The 15,689-nt window shown below is 41.6% G+C and overlaps 1 protein-coding gene across 1 annotated transcript; it reads left to right on the plus strand.

Moving 5' to 3' along the window:
- Nucleotides 1–3,480: 3,480 nt before the first annotated feature.
- On the plus strand, nucleotides 3,481–12,917 carry LOC143289462 (ubiquitin-related modifier 1-like). Its single transcript, XM_076598434.1, has 5 exons — nucleotides 3,481–3,569; nucleotides 5,612–5,679; nucleotides 8,654–8,735; nucleotides 10,789–10,837; nucleotides 12,780–12,917. Exons 1-5 carry the CDS (start codon nucleotides 3,541–3,543, stop codon nucleotides 12,846–12,848), a joined length of 297 nt encoding a protein of 98 aa, XP_076454549.1. The 5' UTR covers nucleotides 3,481–3,540; the 3' UTR covers nucleotides 12,849–12,917.
- The last annotated feature ends 2,772 nt before the right edge of the window (nucleotides 12,918–15,689 follow it).

The raw sequence follows: 15,689 nt of genomic DNA on the forward strand, positions 1-15,689 counted from the left end.
CGTCGCCAGGTGTTTCTTGGCCTTCCTCTTTTTCGTTTTCCTTGGGGGTTCCATGATAGTGCCTGCCTTGTGATGTTGCTGGCTGGCTTCCTCAGGGTGTGCCCGATCCATCCCCATCTCCTGCGCCGGATTTCATCCTCGGCTGGCAGCTGGTAGGTACGTTGCCACAGGTCTGCGTTGCTGATGGTGTCGGGCCAGTGGATCTGGAGAATTCTTCTCAGGCAGCTGTTGATGAAGGTCTGCACTTTCTTGATGGTGGTCTTTGTTGTCCTCCATGTCTCCGCTCCATACAGTAGGACTGACTTGACGTTGGAGTTGAACAGCCTGATCTTTGTGCGAGTCGACACCACCTTTGAGCTCCAGATGTTCTTCAGCTGCAAGTACGCTGCCCTCGCCTTGCCAATTCTTGCTCTGACGTATGCCTGTCTGCTTTACCAAAACTGGTTCACAATGTGACACATTTTAGCAGAGTGGGTCACCGTCGCATGCTGTGCCAACAATCTGACCTCCCTTTGCGTCCCCAAAAGGTAAAGCGTAAATATTAGTTTTTAATTTGCTGGCAAATTTGCTGAAAAAAAAATTGTGTTCCATTTTATTTTCTTCCTATTTATTCTTATTATCTTTTTATATACCATTATTTAGTGAAAGTACGTCCCAGTCCGGGAAATACTCTGGGTTGTGGTGTTAACCGCTGAATTGTCGGTCGCTGGGCTCCGTCAAATTGTTCACCGGTGACAGTTTATCTCAAAACAGATCTGCTCCATCAAAATTGTCCTCGGTTGGGCCTCTCGAAGACAAATGAGCGGTCCTGATTGGTAATACCGTGCAATACAGTGCTCAGTGCCAAAATGTCGCCGCTGTGTGCATTGCTACGTGTAAAGTGACTGATGCTGAAGACTGACAACGATGATGAAGCTCACGAAGATAATGATCATGACAGTTTCAGTTTCACTTTCTCAAGGAGGCGTCACTGCGTTCGGACAAATCCATACACGCTACACCACATCTGTTGAGCAGATGCCTGACCAGCAGCATAACCCAACGCGCGTAGTCAGGCCTTGAGTGCATGCTTACATATTTGTGTACCTATGAAAGTGGATTTCATTTTACGTAATTTCGCCAGAGGACAACACTCTCGTTGCCATGGGTTCTTTTTCAGTGCGCCAAGTGCGTGCTGCACACGGGACCTCGGTTTATCGTCTCATCCGAAAGACTAGACGCTCAGTTTGATTTTCCAGTCAAACTTAGGAGAAAGGGCGAGAGCGGGATTCGAACCCACACCCTCACGGACTCTCTGTATTGGCAGCTGAGCGTCTTAACCATTCTGCCACCTTCCTCATGACAACGATGATGATGATGACTGTGATAATCAGTGACGAATCTATCATCTGTTGCGTCGTTTATTTTTGTGCAGGCCGGGCCTATGACGCACGCTGGGTATCTAACCAATCCGTTGATTATTCGTTGAACCGCGGTGACTATGACGTGACCTCAGGTGTCATACATAATTATTGTCGTTGATCCGCTGATTTGATTCGGGCGGAGGTTTGCTATTGAGCCACTGATTTGTCATCGGTATGCTGATTGGTTGACTGACGAAGACACTGAAGTCAGCGATGAAAATAATTATGTTCTGCCAATTCACGTTGTCACCGGCGACATTTTCAGTGGCGGAGGAGACAATTCAGCGCCGCTTAACAGCGGCTAGTCTCCTGTGGAAATGTCCAGAACGTCAATTTATTTATTTATTTATTCATTCATTTTGCACGAAAGAGCACAACCATTCAACTGGCAGAACAACACAGCAACAGAAACAACAACAACAACGAAAACAACAACAACAAAAACAACAACTGACTCGCTGGCGGAGTTAATTATAAAAACAACTGAACAAACGAAACAGTGGTTGCCATGCTCTTCCGTTCCTCCCACTGCACGGTCTCTGTTGTTCGTTTTCATCAGTAATATCGTATCAAAAAACACAACACGACCATAATGATTGTACTTATTTCAATGATGTAACTGAACTGATTGACTGCCACAATAACAACAAACATATTTGAAAACAATTTTCATGTCTGGTCTCGCTCTACCAAATTAGCTGAAGTGATGTCCAGTTGACCTTTCTGGTGTACTCGATTTATCGTGTAAACTGATGACAGCTGCTGTGGGGTAGTTCGCCGGCGTTTTGTCAGTGTCAGTTCAGTGCAGTCAGTAAAAATTAGCAAACTAGACATTATATAGTGATATACAAGCGCGCCGCGCTTATATTCCAGCATCAGCAACGATAACAGTTTGGACGGATTTTTTTTTTTAAGTTATGATCCGCGGGCTTTAAAGACTGTATATACACTGTAAACTCAGTACCTTATTTGTACACGCACAATATCTAGTTGTTGTTTTTTGTTAAGCGTTGCTTATAGTCCAGCATAGGGCCTTATCAGGACTGCCCAAACTACACAACAATTTTTTTTAATGTCCATCCACGTTGACCACAAAACTGTCACATAAAAAAGTAATCAAGACAAACCTACAAAACCACAGTTCATGACATATTATCTGAAACATTTAGCTCCTTTGGGCACTTGAAATAAGAATAGGCTGCGCTGAGGACGTCAACCCTTCCGCCGGCATAATTTATCATCCGTCCCCTTATTACAAAAAATCGTATTAAAACAACAACAACAACAACAAACCGACATCTTCGAAGCCAAACGTGACAAAAAAACACATTGAAAGACAACGCATTACACTGCAGAATGGACAGCTAGTGCCCATCCCAGTGTTTACAATCTCACTGCCTAATCGCCAGAGCAAAAACAGCACAGACAGTACATCACAGACTGCGGAAAAGAGTTGTTTTTGTTGTTGTTGAATTGAGTTGCTCTCCATTGAGCAGTCTTCCCGACCAGTCGGTACTACTATGCCAGAATTCAGTGGTTTTATTTGAAGATAAAAATAATGTAACATCTTTGTAACGAAAAAAACAACAACAACTAATAACAGCAGTGAACGAATTGGACAATGTATCAAATATTAATTGGGGGAAAAAATCGTATATTTGCAATGGACTGCTGAAATTTGCTAACACTGAAGATGATTTCAGGTCAAGAAGGCGAGTTAACTGACATAATTGCACACACACACACACACACACACACACACACACAACACACACACACACACACACACACACACACACACACACACACACACACACATGAAGAAAAAACAAAAACTGAGTCGATACTAGCATCATAGTGAACACTCGATCAGTTCCAGAATCTCAGCTGAGTTGAGAGTTGGTATGCATTTATGTAAATGGCCACAGATCACTATATAGTCGATCTCTAAAGCTACTTTAATTCAAATGAAATAAAAACAGTGTAAGGATGCAACCGAAGAAAATGTGGAATCAGAGTTTTGTTCGTTTGACAAAAGTTCGGTGAAAAGACTGACTCATTTCCCACTTAATTCTCACACGGTTGTGTTCTCATATCCATTTTCACAGAACACAGAGCTGTCAAAACGAAAACAAGAATGGCTCTTCCGATCACACTTGAATTCAGGTGAAGTTTCTGGTAGTAGTTGTTGCACTTGCAGCCTGTTGAATACGACAGGCCATACAACTGTTTAATTCCTCTGTATATCAGTTACTTAGTGGTCTGATATGCAGTTAACCAAATAGCTATATATTCAATGAATATGGTTTTCCTTCTCTGGATGAAGTTTGACATTTTAGCTTAGAAACTTCGATTATTGTTTTGTTTTGATTTATTTGCTTGCATTTAATTGATAATTCAAACCTGTTTCCTCAGCTCAGCCAGTTTCCCCAGAGTAGACCGTGTAAGCTTCTGCTTCAACTAGTTCAAGACTTAATGTAATACGTGTTTCACTTTGGATAATTATAATAAGCATTTTTGTGTGTGAATTGTGTACTGATATGGACATAGTGTGTGTGTGTGTGTGTGTGTGTGTGTGTGTGTGTGTGTGTGTGAGTAGTAGTAGTAGTAGTAGTCTTCAGTTTAACGTCTTCTACGTAAAGTGATATTAGACGTGTGTGTGTGTGTGTGTGTGTGTGTGTGCTCAGATTCTCTTGCTTCCTAGGCGGACGCGTTACCTCTAGGCCATCACTCCACATGTGTGTGTGTGTGTGTAATATCATTTGTCTTCTTCTTTCTCCCACAACTCTGTGAAGAGTGACTGCGACACCTGACAGAAGAAGTGTTCACTAGATGCCTCCAGGTCTGTCATATCTGTGTCAAAGCGACTTTAAATCCTATTGTCAGAGCCTAAAATCCCAGGCTACTTTTATCACAAACTTTCATCATATTATCATCCAAGAAATGTTCTACAATCATCAGAGGTCAATCGGAAACCAAATCAATGACATTTACCTTTTTTATTTATATTTTCACCCATTTTCTTTATATTCTGATGCAATCCATTACATACAAGTTATTGGCAACTGAATGCATGTAGTGTGCTTGATTTTTGACCCCCAAACTGCCAACTTGCAGGAAATGCAATTAAGGAAAAAGTCTGAAAAACAGGTAAATGTACTTGCTTTTGTTTCCTTCTTTGTTCGTGGGCTGCAACTCCCACGTTCACTTGTTTGTACACAAGTGGGCTTTAACGTGTATGACTGTTTTTACCCTGCCATGTAGACAGCCGTACTCTGTTTTCAAGCATGTGCATGCTGGGTATATTGTTTTAAAAACCCACCAAACATTGACATGGATTACAGGATCTTTAATGTGCATACTTGATCTTCTGCTTGTGTATACACATGAAGGGGGTTCAGGCACAAGCAGGTTTGCACATATGTTGACCAAAGAGATCAGAAAAATCTCCAGCCTTTTACTCATGAGGCGCTGTTACCGAGATCCGAACCCGGGACCCTCAGATCGAAAGTCCAACGCTTTAACCACTCGGCTATTGCGCCCATCATTTTGTTTCCAATTGAGCTCCAATATAAATTTGTAGAATGTGTGATGATAATGTAATGAAATTTTGCATTAAAAACAAACAAAAAAAACCCCCCACTTTCAACACACCTGGGTCTCTCGGTAAAAAGAGTTTCAGGTCCATTCTACAGTGTTGCCAGTCCATTGTTTTTTTTCTGGTTTCCCCCCTGTCTCCCTCTCTCAGCAGTTCCTTGCAAGATTGTTTCAGCAAAGCCATTGGATCTTGTCTGGTGGCCGTGCTAGCATAGCTTTCTCTTGTTAACTGATGTCAGCAGATCTTGATAAGGCCCAGTGTGCTGCTTCACTGGTGATGGGATCAGTGTATTGATGTGTAGTGTCATGTAATAACACCTCAAGTTTTTTTTTTTTTTTTTTTGTTTTGGTGTGTGCGTGTGTGTGTGTGTACTTATATGCGTGTGTGTAGATATCTAAGTTCCTGTATAAGTTTGTATGTGATAACTGCTTTATTTTTGCACTTTTTGTTTTGACACTGTGTGCCCCCCTCCCAATGGAGTCCCACCCCACCCAACTTCCCCAATATATATTTTTGTGACTCTGATACTTTTGGTAATGATAGACAAAAGGCATTCTATTCTATTCTATTCTGTTCAGATCTGTTTTTGTTCTGTGCTTACTTGTTTCAGTGGAGGTGCAGAACTCCTCTTTGCAAACGTGAAGAAACATGATGTGCAGCTTCCAGCCTCCCAGAAGTGTGAGTCAACAATGACAGTATCAGTATCAGTTTCGGTAGCTCAAGGAGGCGTCACTGCGTTCGGTCAAATCCATATACGCTACTCCACATCTGCCAAGCAGATGCCTGACCAGCAGCGTAACCCAACATGCTTAGGCCTTGAGAAAAAGAAAAAAAACAACAAAATAAAATAAAATAAAATAACAAATAAAATAAAAATTAAATAAATAAATGAATAATAGATAAATACATAAAAATACTACTACTAATAATAATAATATGAGGCGCAAAATCTTGATGAAGTCAACTCTAAGCACACACACAAAAAAAACAAAAAACAAAATGATGATAGATAAAGCAAATGTAAAACATACAGACACACATTCACAAACACACACACACACACACACACACACATGCATAACAGATATGCAACAAACATGCAGTTTCACAGATATGAAAGCACAATCAAATACACATGACAAAGGTTTGCCAATCACTCGTGTTGGTTGGGCCTAACAAAACGGTAAAACTGCTATTGTAGTCAATGAACCTGAAAACAGTGAAAAAGAAGGGGGGGGGGGGAAATGGTAGTCGCACAGTCACATTGATTCACTCACATAAATCTGAGGCATGCCTCTGGCGTTGACCGCTCTGTCAGTTGTTCATCAGAGGATTGAAGAAAATAACGTGAGTGTACACGTAACTCAGTGACACATACTATATGGTGCAGACTTTAGTAGGGGACTGGCTTCCTGTCCTGTCCTAACTACTTCAACAGCAAACGGTGTGGAGTGATGTGCCTAGAGGTAACACGTCCACCTAGGAAGCGAGAGAATCTGAGCTGCGCTGGTTCGAACCACGGCTCAGCCGCCGATATTTTCTCCCCCTCCACTAGACCTTGAGTGGTGGTCTGGACGCTAGTCTTTCGGATGAGACGATAAACTGAGGTCCCGTGTGCAGCATGCACTTAGCGCACATAAAAGAACCCACGGCAACAAAAGGGTTGTTCCTGGCAAAATTCTGTCAAAAAATCCACTTTGATAGGAAAAAACAAATACATCTGCATGCAGGAAAAAATACAAACAAATAGGTGGCGCTGTAGTGTAGTGACGTGCTCTCCCTGGGGACAGCAGCCCGAATTTCACACAGAGAAATCTGTTGTGATAAAAAGAAATACAAATACTTGTCCAGAGGATTGATAAACAAGACATATAATACATTTTGTATTAATGTTTGTTGCATATGAACACCGCAGTCAAGGGACTGATAGATGATATGTATAATACATTTTGTATACGTTAACTCACTCAGTACAGCCAGTCCTCTCTTCTCCTCTACACAGACCCCTCGGATGTCCAGTGGGTGTCTGAATGACCCAACCTTTAGCTTCCGTCGTCAGAATTGTGGTATTCTTTGACAACATTCACGTCTTCAGTATAAGAGCCTTCCGCTTGCAATATTTTGATGATGGTAATTGGGGTGAAACACTGCTAACGTCGTCTCTTTCGCCATTCGTATGGAAAGAGTTAACATTCATTGGATATCAACACCATGGTCAAAGGATTGGTAAACAAGACATGTAATACATTTTGTTTAACATTCTCTGCATGTGAGCACTGCAGTCAAAGGATTGATAAGTTTTTACATATAATACAAACATATATATATATATATATATAGAGAGAGAGAGAGAGAGAGAGAGAGAGATCTACCTTACAGTGAAAAAGTAGATAATTAGAATTCACAGACCAGTCATATTTTATCACATTCAGTTCATTTTTTTCTTTTCTCTCTTTTTTGTTGGTTTTTTGTTTGTTTGTATTTGTTGTTGTTGTTTTAGGCCAGAGGGCTGGGTGTAAAAGTGTAGTACTGCTTATCCCACTGCCCCCTGGAAATCAAATTTGTTTGGATTTGTTTCTCTCTCTCTCTCCCTCTCTCTCTCCCTCTCTCTCTCTCTTTTCTCTCTCCCTCTCTCTGTCTCTCTTTCTCTCTCTCTCCCTCTCTATCTCTCTTTCCATGTATCAAAATTTATTTTCCATGCGATCAATAGGAGAAATCAGAAACTCAGACATAATTAAGTAGAATTAATGTCAGGTCCATAAATATTATGATATTGTGTCATCTGTTCAAGTGTTATAATACCCCTTCCCATGCCCACCCCCAGTCCCCTGGTTTTGAATTGTGGTCCATGGCCAAAGTTCATTAAAACAATTTCGTTCGTTCGTTTGTTCTCTCCCTCTCTCTCTCTTTCTCTCCCCCCCCCAAGCCCCCTCCCCTGCACCCCCAGTCCACCTGGCCTCCTTGAATCAAGGGTGTCCAGGACAGAGGCAGGTGCTGGCAGGGGAAACAAGTCAGTCCACACTTTGGGGCAGCAGTGCTCCCATTAACCCAGAGTTGTGGGTCTTTATCGCGCCTGTTTTGATATGGGGGACATTCCCCCAGATTTTGATTTTGAAAACAGTTCTGACAAAAATGATACTGTCTCAGCCAGGTTGTGTGTGTGTGTGTGTGTGTGTGTGTGTGTTGTGTGTGTGTGTGTGTGTGTGTCCTGTTTTTCTTTTAATTTCACTGTTGTAAAAAAAAAAAAAGCATTAACTAGACGTTTTTTTTGTTGCTTTGTTGTTTTTTGTTGTTGTTTTGATTTTATCTTTTAAAATATGTTTTATCTTGGTGAAAGACTTGTCACAGTTTTGAATTGTGTGTTGTTGTTTTTTTGTGGTATTTGTACCTATGTTGCATGTGTCGTATTTGCACCTGTATTGTGTGTTTGATATTTGTACATCTGTGTTGTGTGTGTGTGTGTGTGTGTGTGTGTGTGTGTGTGTTGTATTTGTACCTGTGTTGTGTGTGTGTGTTGTATTTGTACCTGTGTTGTGTTTGTGTGTTTTCTGTGAACCTGTGTTGTGTGTGTGTGTGTGTGTGTGTGTGTGTGTGTGTGTGATATCTGTGAGTTTCTATCACTGGATGAGTGTTCTATGGCTCTGGATCACAGGGGATGTCAAGTCTTTGCTGCCATGGATACGTGACAACTTGTTGAAGGAGCGACCAGAGCTCTTCATGCAGGGAGACACAGTGTGAGTTTGTGCGGTCTGAACATCAGCTGGCACTTTATTTTGACAGTTACTATTGATGGCTGATTTTTTTTTTTAACTTTCTGTTTCATACTTGTGTTGTTTTTTTTAAAGCTGTGTGAAAAATTTGTGGTTTGGTTTTATTTTGGGCCCCACAACACAGGTACAAATACAACAAACAACATAGGTACAAATACAACACATACAAATGTGTACAAATACAACACACACAACACGCGTATAAATACAACACATGCAACACAGGTACAAATACAACACACACACAACAGGTATGTAACATAGATGTAATGTTGTTATGTTAACAAAAGCGTTTTTGTAAAGCCCCTAGAGCAGATTTCTGGATAGTGTGCTATATAAGTATCCATTATTATTATTATTATTAAACCTTCAGGGAATTAGATAGTTATGTGCCCTTTCTGTTGCTGTCTACCATCAATACTTTTATTATTATTTTTTATTTTTTTTTTATTCATGTGCATTGTTGTTGTTTTTTTATTGTAAACCATTCAGTTTTCTAGCACAAGCTTCACTTGTGCCAGGAACAAAAATCCTTGCATCCCTCCCAACCTACAACCCCAACGTTCCTTCCAACTCCAGTAGACAGTCCATGGGAAACAACCCCAGCTGATACGACATGCTGTCTGCACTGTCCTGAGATGGATTGTGTCCCTTCGAACTCTTGTTTTCCGGTTTGACAAAATATGCGATCTTGGGGTTCATGTGCATCTCATACAGTGTGCAGATAGGGAAGACAGTTAGATTTATGTGTGTTTATGGGCATCTTGTACAGTGTACAGAACCACAATGTAGGAATAAGTGGGTAAATAATGAGCCAACAGTGAAGACTGAAAAAAAAAAATTAAAAAAAAAAAATCACATAAATGTTTTCAACATATGTACTTCATACGTCTTGTGTTTGTTTCAGTCTCTGCATGTGTTCAATATCCACAGGATGTATGATAGTGCTTCCCGTGACAATAACAGTACATTTATATAGGGGTTTGACGGGCGCAATAGCCGAGTGGTTAAAGCGTTGGACTGTCAATCTGAGGGTCCCGGGTTCGAATCACGGTGACGGCGCCTGGTGGGTAAAGGGTGGAGATTTTTACGATCTCCCAGGTCAACATATGTGCAGACCTGCTAGTGCCTGAACCCCCTTCGTGTGTATATGCAAGCAGAAGATCAAATACGCACGTTAAAGATCCTGTAATCCATGTCAGCGTTCGGTGGGTTATGGAAACAAGAACATATCCAGCATGCACACCCCCGAAAACGGAGTATGGCTGCCTACATGGCGGGGTGAAAACGGTCATACACGTAAAAGCCCACTCGTGTGCATACGAGTGAACGCAGAAGAATATAGGGGTTTCAGACCTCTCAGAACCCCCGAAAGCGGAGTATGGCTGCCTACATGGCGGGGTGAAAACGGTCATACACGTAAAAGCCCACTCATGTGCATACGAGTGAACGTGGGAGTTGCAGCCCACGAACGCAGAAGAAGAAGAAGAAGACCTCTCAGAGCGCACAACAATAACATGTTGGTCGACAAAAAGCAGTTGAGGACACACACACACACACATACACGCACGCGCGCGCATGCACGCACGCACACACGCATGCTTGCACGCACGCACGCACACACGCACACACACACACACACAAACATACATACATACATACATACACACACACACACACACACACACACACACATACACACACAAACACAAACACAAACACACACACACACAAACACACACACACACACACAAACACACACACACACACACACACACGCACACGCACACGCACACACACACATCACACACACATGCATTGGACTTCATGTTTTATTGAACTTACATTGTCAGATTGAAATTAAAAGAAAACAACAACAAAAAACAAACAAACTAACCGATGAAAGAAATATATATGGATCCTGGTATGCTTGCAATGCACTTAATTTATGTTACATCAAAAAAAAAAAAATTACATAGACACTGTGAAAATGAGAACAGCTGGTCTGTTTGTGCAGACGGCCAGGAATCTTGGTGTTGGTCAACGATGCAGACTGGGAACTTATGGTAAGTCTGTGTTCCTTCAGGTTGTTACACTAGCGTCACACAATCATTATTCAGTCAGGTCGTTATACGAATGTCACACAATCAGTGTTCCTTCAGGTCGTTAACACAAGCGTCACAAGCATCATTCCTTCAGGTTGTTACACAAGCGTCACACAGTTATTATTCCTTCAAGTCATTACACTAGTGCACACAATCATTATTCTTTCAGGTTGTTACACTGGCGTCACACAATCATTATTCTTTCAGGTTGTTACACTGACGTCACACAATCATTATTCTTTCAGATGGTTACACAAGCGTCACACAGTTATTATTCCTTCAGGTCATTACACTAGTGCACACAATCATTATTCCTTCAGATGGTTACACTAACATCACACAGTCATTATTCCTTCAGATGGTTACACTAACATCACACAATCATTATTCCTTCAGGTTGTTACACTAGCGTCACAAGCATTATTCCTTCAGGTCGTTTCTGAAGCGTCATAAGCATTATTCCCTCAAGTTGTTACACTAGTGTCTCAAGCATTATTCCTTCAGGTTGTTACACTAGTGTCACAAGCATTATTCCTTCAGGTTGTTACACTAGTGTCACAAGCATTATTCCTTCAGGTCGTTACACAAGCGTCACACAATCATTATTCCTTCAGATTGTTATACAAGCGTCACAAGCATTATTCCTTCAGGTTGTTACACAAGCGTCACAAGCATTATTTCTTCAGGTTGTTACACAAGCGTCACAATCATAATTCCTTCAGGTCGTTACAGAAGCGTCACAAGCATTATTCCTTCAGGTTGTTACACAAGTGTCACACAGTCAGTATTTCTTCAGATGGTTACACTAGCATCAGACAAGCATTCATCAGGTCGTTACACTAGTGTGACACAATCATTATTCTTTCAGATGGTTACACTAACGGCACACAATCATCATTCCTTCAGGTGGTTACACTAACGGCACACAATCATCATTCCTTCAAGTCGTTACACTAGCGTCACACAATCATTATGCCTTCAGGTTGTTACACTAGCGTCACACAATCATTATTCCTTCAGGTTGTTACACTAGCGTCACAAGCATTATTCCTTCAGGTCGTTTCTGAAGCGTCATAAGCATTATTCCCTCAAGTTGTTACACTAGTGTCTCAAGCATTATTCCTTCAGGTTGTTACACTAGTGTCTCAAGCATTATTCCTTCAGGTTGTTACACTAGTGTCACAAGCATTATTCCTTCAGGTCGTTACAGAAGCATCATAAGCATTATTCCTTCAGGTTGTTACAATAGTGTGACAAGCATTATTCCTTCAGGTCGTTACACAAGCGTCACACAATCATTATTCCTTCAGATTGTTATATAAGCGTCACAAGCATTATTCCTTCAGGTTGTTACACAAGCGTCACAAGCATTATTTCTTCAAGTCATTACACAAGCGTCGCAATCATAATTCCTTCAGGTCGTTACAGAAGCGTCACAAGCATTATTCCTTCAGGTTGTTACACAAGTGTCACACAGTCAGTATTTCTTCAGATGGTTACACTAGCATCAGACAAGCATTCATCAGGTCGTTACACTAGTGTGACACAATCATTATTCTTTCAGATGGTTACACTAACGGCACACAATCATCATTCCTTCAAGTCGTTACACTAGCGTCACACTATCATTATGCCTTCAAGTCGTTACACGAGCGTCACACTATCATTATGCCTTCAGGTTGTTACGCTAGTGTCACACTATCATTATGCCTTCAGGTTGTTACAGTAGTGTCACACAATCATTATTCCTTCAGGTTGTTACACTAGCATCACACAATCATTATTCCTTCAGGTCATTACTATATATATATATATATATATATATATATATATATATATATATATATATATATATATATCTGTGTGTTCTAATGTAATGATTTTTGTTGCTGTTTGTTTTCAGGGTGAACTGGAATACCAGATCCAGCCAAATGACAAGATCATCTTCATATCAACGTTGCATGGTGGATGAACCCGAATGCAAGAGATTGTTTTACAGTTGCTTTATTGTACATAAAATGTGAGTGGTAAAAGAAACATGTCTTCTGTGTTCAGTCAATGCCAATGTGGGTGTGAGAGTCTGGTCTGTGTGAGTGTGACCTGCATACTGAATGACGTGGTTGTGAGAGTCTGGTCTGTGTAAGTGTGACCTGCATACTGAATGACGTGGTTGTGAGAGTCTGGTCTGTGTAAATGTGACCTGCATACTGAATGACGTGGTTGTGAGAGTCTGGTCTGTGTAAGTGTGACCTGCATACTGAATGACGTGGTTGTGAGAGTCTGGTCTATGTAAGTGTGACCTGCATACTGAATGACGTGGTTGTGAGAGTCTGGTCTGTGTGAGTGTGACCTGCATACTGAATGACGTGGTTGTCAGTCTGTCTCAGTGTGACCTGCATACTGAATGACGTGGTTGTGAGAGTCTGGTCTATGTGAATGTGACCTGCATACTGAATGACGTGGTTGTGAGAGTCTGGTCTATGTAAGTGTGACCTGCATACTGAATGACGTGGTTGTGAGAGTCTGGTCTCTGTGTGACCTGCATACTGAATGACGTGGTTGTGAGAGTCTGGTCTATGTAAATGTGACCTGCATACTGAATGACGTGGTTGTGAGAGTCTGGTCTATGTGAATGTGACCTGCATACTGAATGACGTGGTTGTGAGAGTCTGGTGTCTGTGTGACCTGCATACTGAATGACGTGGTTGTCAGTCTATCCCAGTGTCACCTGCATACTGAATGACGTGGTTGTGAGAGTCTGGTCTGTGTAAGTGTGACCTGCATACTGAATGACGTGGTTGTGAGAGTCTGGTCTATGTGAATGTGACCTGCATACTGAATGACGTGGTTGTGAGAGTCTGGTCTATGTAAGTGTGACCTGCATACTGAATGACGTGGTTGTCAGTCTCTCTCAGTGTCACCTGCATACTGAATGACGTGGTTGTGAGAGTCTGGTCTCTGTGTGACCTGCATACTGAATGACGTGGTTGTGAGAGTCTGGTCTCTGTGTGACCTGCATACTGAATGACGTGGTTGTGAGAGTCTGGTGTCTGTGTGACCTGCATACTGAATGACGTGGTTGTCAGTCTATCCCAGTGTCACCTGCATACTGATTGACGTGGTTGTGAGAATGTGATATCAGTGTGACCTGCATACTGAATGACGTGGTTGTCAGTCTATCTCAGTGTCACCTGCATACTGATTGACGTGGTTGTGAGAGTCTGGTGTCTGTGTTACATGCATACTGAATGACATGGTTTAAAAAAAAAATTTTAAGATTGATTTTTTTTTTTTTTTCTCAAGGCCTGACTAAGCGCGTTGGGTTACGCTGCTGGTCAGGCATCTGCTTGCAAGATGTGGTGTAGCGTATATGGATTTGTCCGAACGCAGTGACGCCTCCTTGAGCTACTGATACTGATACTGATACTATTGTGAGAGTCTGGTCTCTGAGTGTCACCTGTTTACCGAAAGCCTTGGTTGCAGGAAGGCCCAGTCTCTTTGCACCTGTCTCCATTCTGAATCAGTGTTGCTGTCTTTAGTTGACCATCTCTTTGGTACTCTGAGTAAGATGATGTAAAGGGTTTGTTTAACTGGTTGAAATAATCTTTAATTGTTCAACAGTACACATGATTACAATGCAAACAAAGACAAAGGAGCATCCACAAGCTTAACTCACTCGCTGCCATTGTCCGCATATGCGGACATCGTCGGAGAAAGCGTTGGATGCCAGTGTCCGCATATGCGGACTTGGATTTTAAAAAGTCGTGCTGTCGGAGTGACGCGTCAGATGCGAAAATCAAAAGCAGATGTGATATCTTACGTCACCTCTGGTCAGCTTTTCATTCACACACGCTGCATGTGTGTCGCGATAAGCTCAACCGCAGTTGATAACAAAGCATGCCCCCTGTCAGCTTTGTAAGTTGTTTGACAAGATGGCGTCACAGCGAAGTGTTCGACACGTTCGGAGAGGTGAAATGTTACTCAGCAGCGAAGATGTTTTGGAAATGATCCAAAGTGAAGGCTCTGATGTCGAAGGAGATAATGCTGATTCTTCGGACAGTGAATTTGAACCAGATCCTGATGAACTAGAAATAGATTTGGCCGCTGAAGAGAGTGTTTACAATGGAGAGGAAAGTGAGGAACATGTGCCAACACATGAGACAGACACAGACGATGAAACCACTGAGGAAACAGACGATTTTGCAAGTGTTTTCACCAGTGATTGGACTGACAATTTTTCCTTTTTCCCTCCCAGGACTCAGCATCACCTGCCATGAACTCTTCCACTCAAGACAAGACTATTGTCGGTGATACTACATCAGGCTTTTGTGTACAGTGAACTTCTTTTTTATTCATTATGTAGAGACAATTTTTTTTTGTATGTGTGAATTTCAACTTTCTTCACCACCTGTTCATACTTCATTGCATGCACTAGGTCTTCAGTTCCTCAAATAGTGTTAGAATGTGATGTGGAACATGTTCAAGGGCACTTGGTGTACCTTTCTGATGGGTGCAAGAATGCTAAAAAATACACAAAATATGTATACCGCGATCAACATCAAGATGGTGAGTAAATACTTTGATTTTTTGCACACATATGGAACAACATTCCTTGCATACATATACTAAATATCAATCGTCTGGGTGTTCATTTGTTTTTTTTACAATTTTTTCCCCATCCTATACAAACCCTGGGTTTTCAGGGATTGGCAAGGGCAAAAACTCTTGACATGGAGTGAGTTAAAGCTTATACTGTGTTCACATGTTGCACTTCAGTTTTAACTAGCCAGCGGGACAAAGGGGAGGTTACCTA

Source organism: Babylonia areolata, chromosome 14, assembly GCF_041734735.1.
Source record: "Babylonia areolata isolate BAREFJ2019XMU chromosome 14, ASM4173473v1, whole genome shotgun sequence".
Lineage (NCBI taxonomy): Eukaryota > Metazoa > Mollusca > Gastropoda > Neogastropoda > Buccinidae > Babylonia > Babylonia areolata.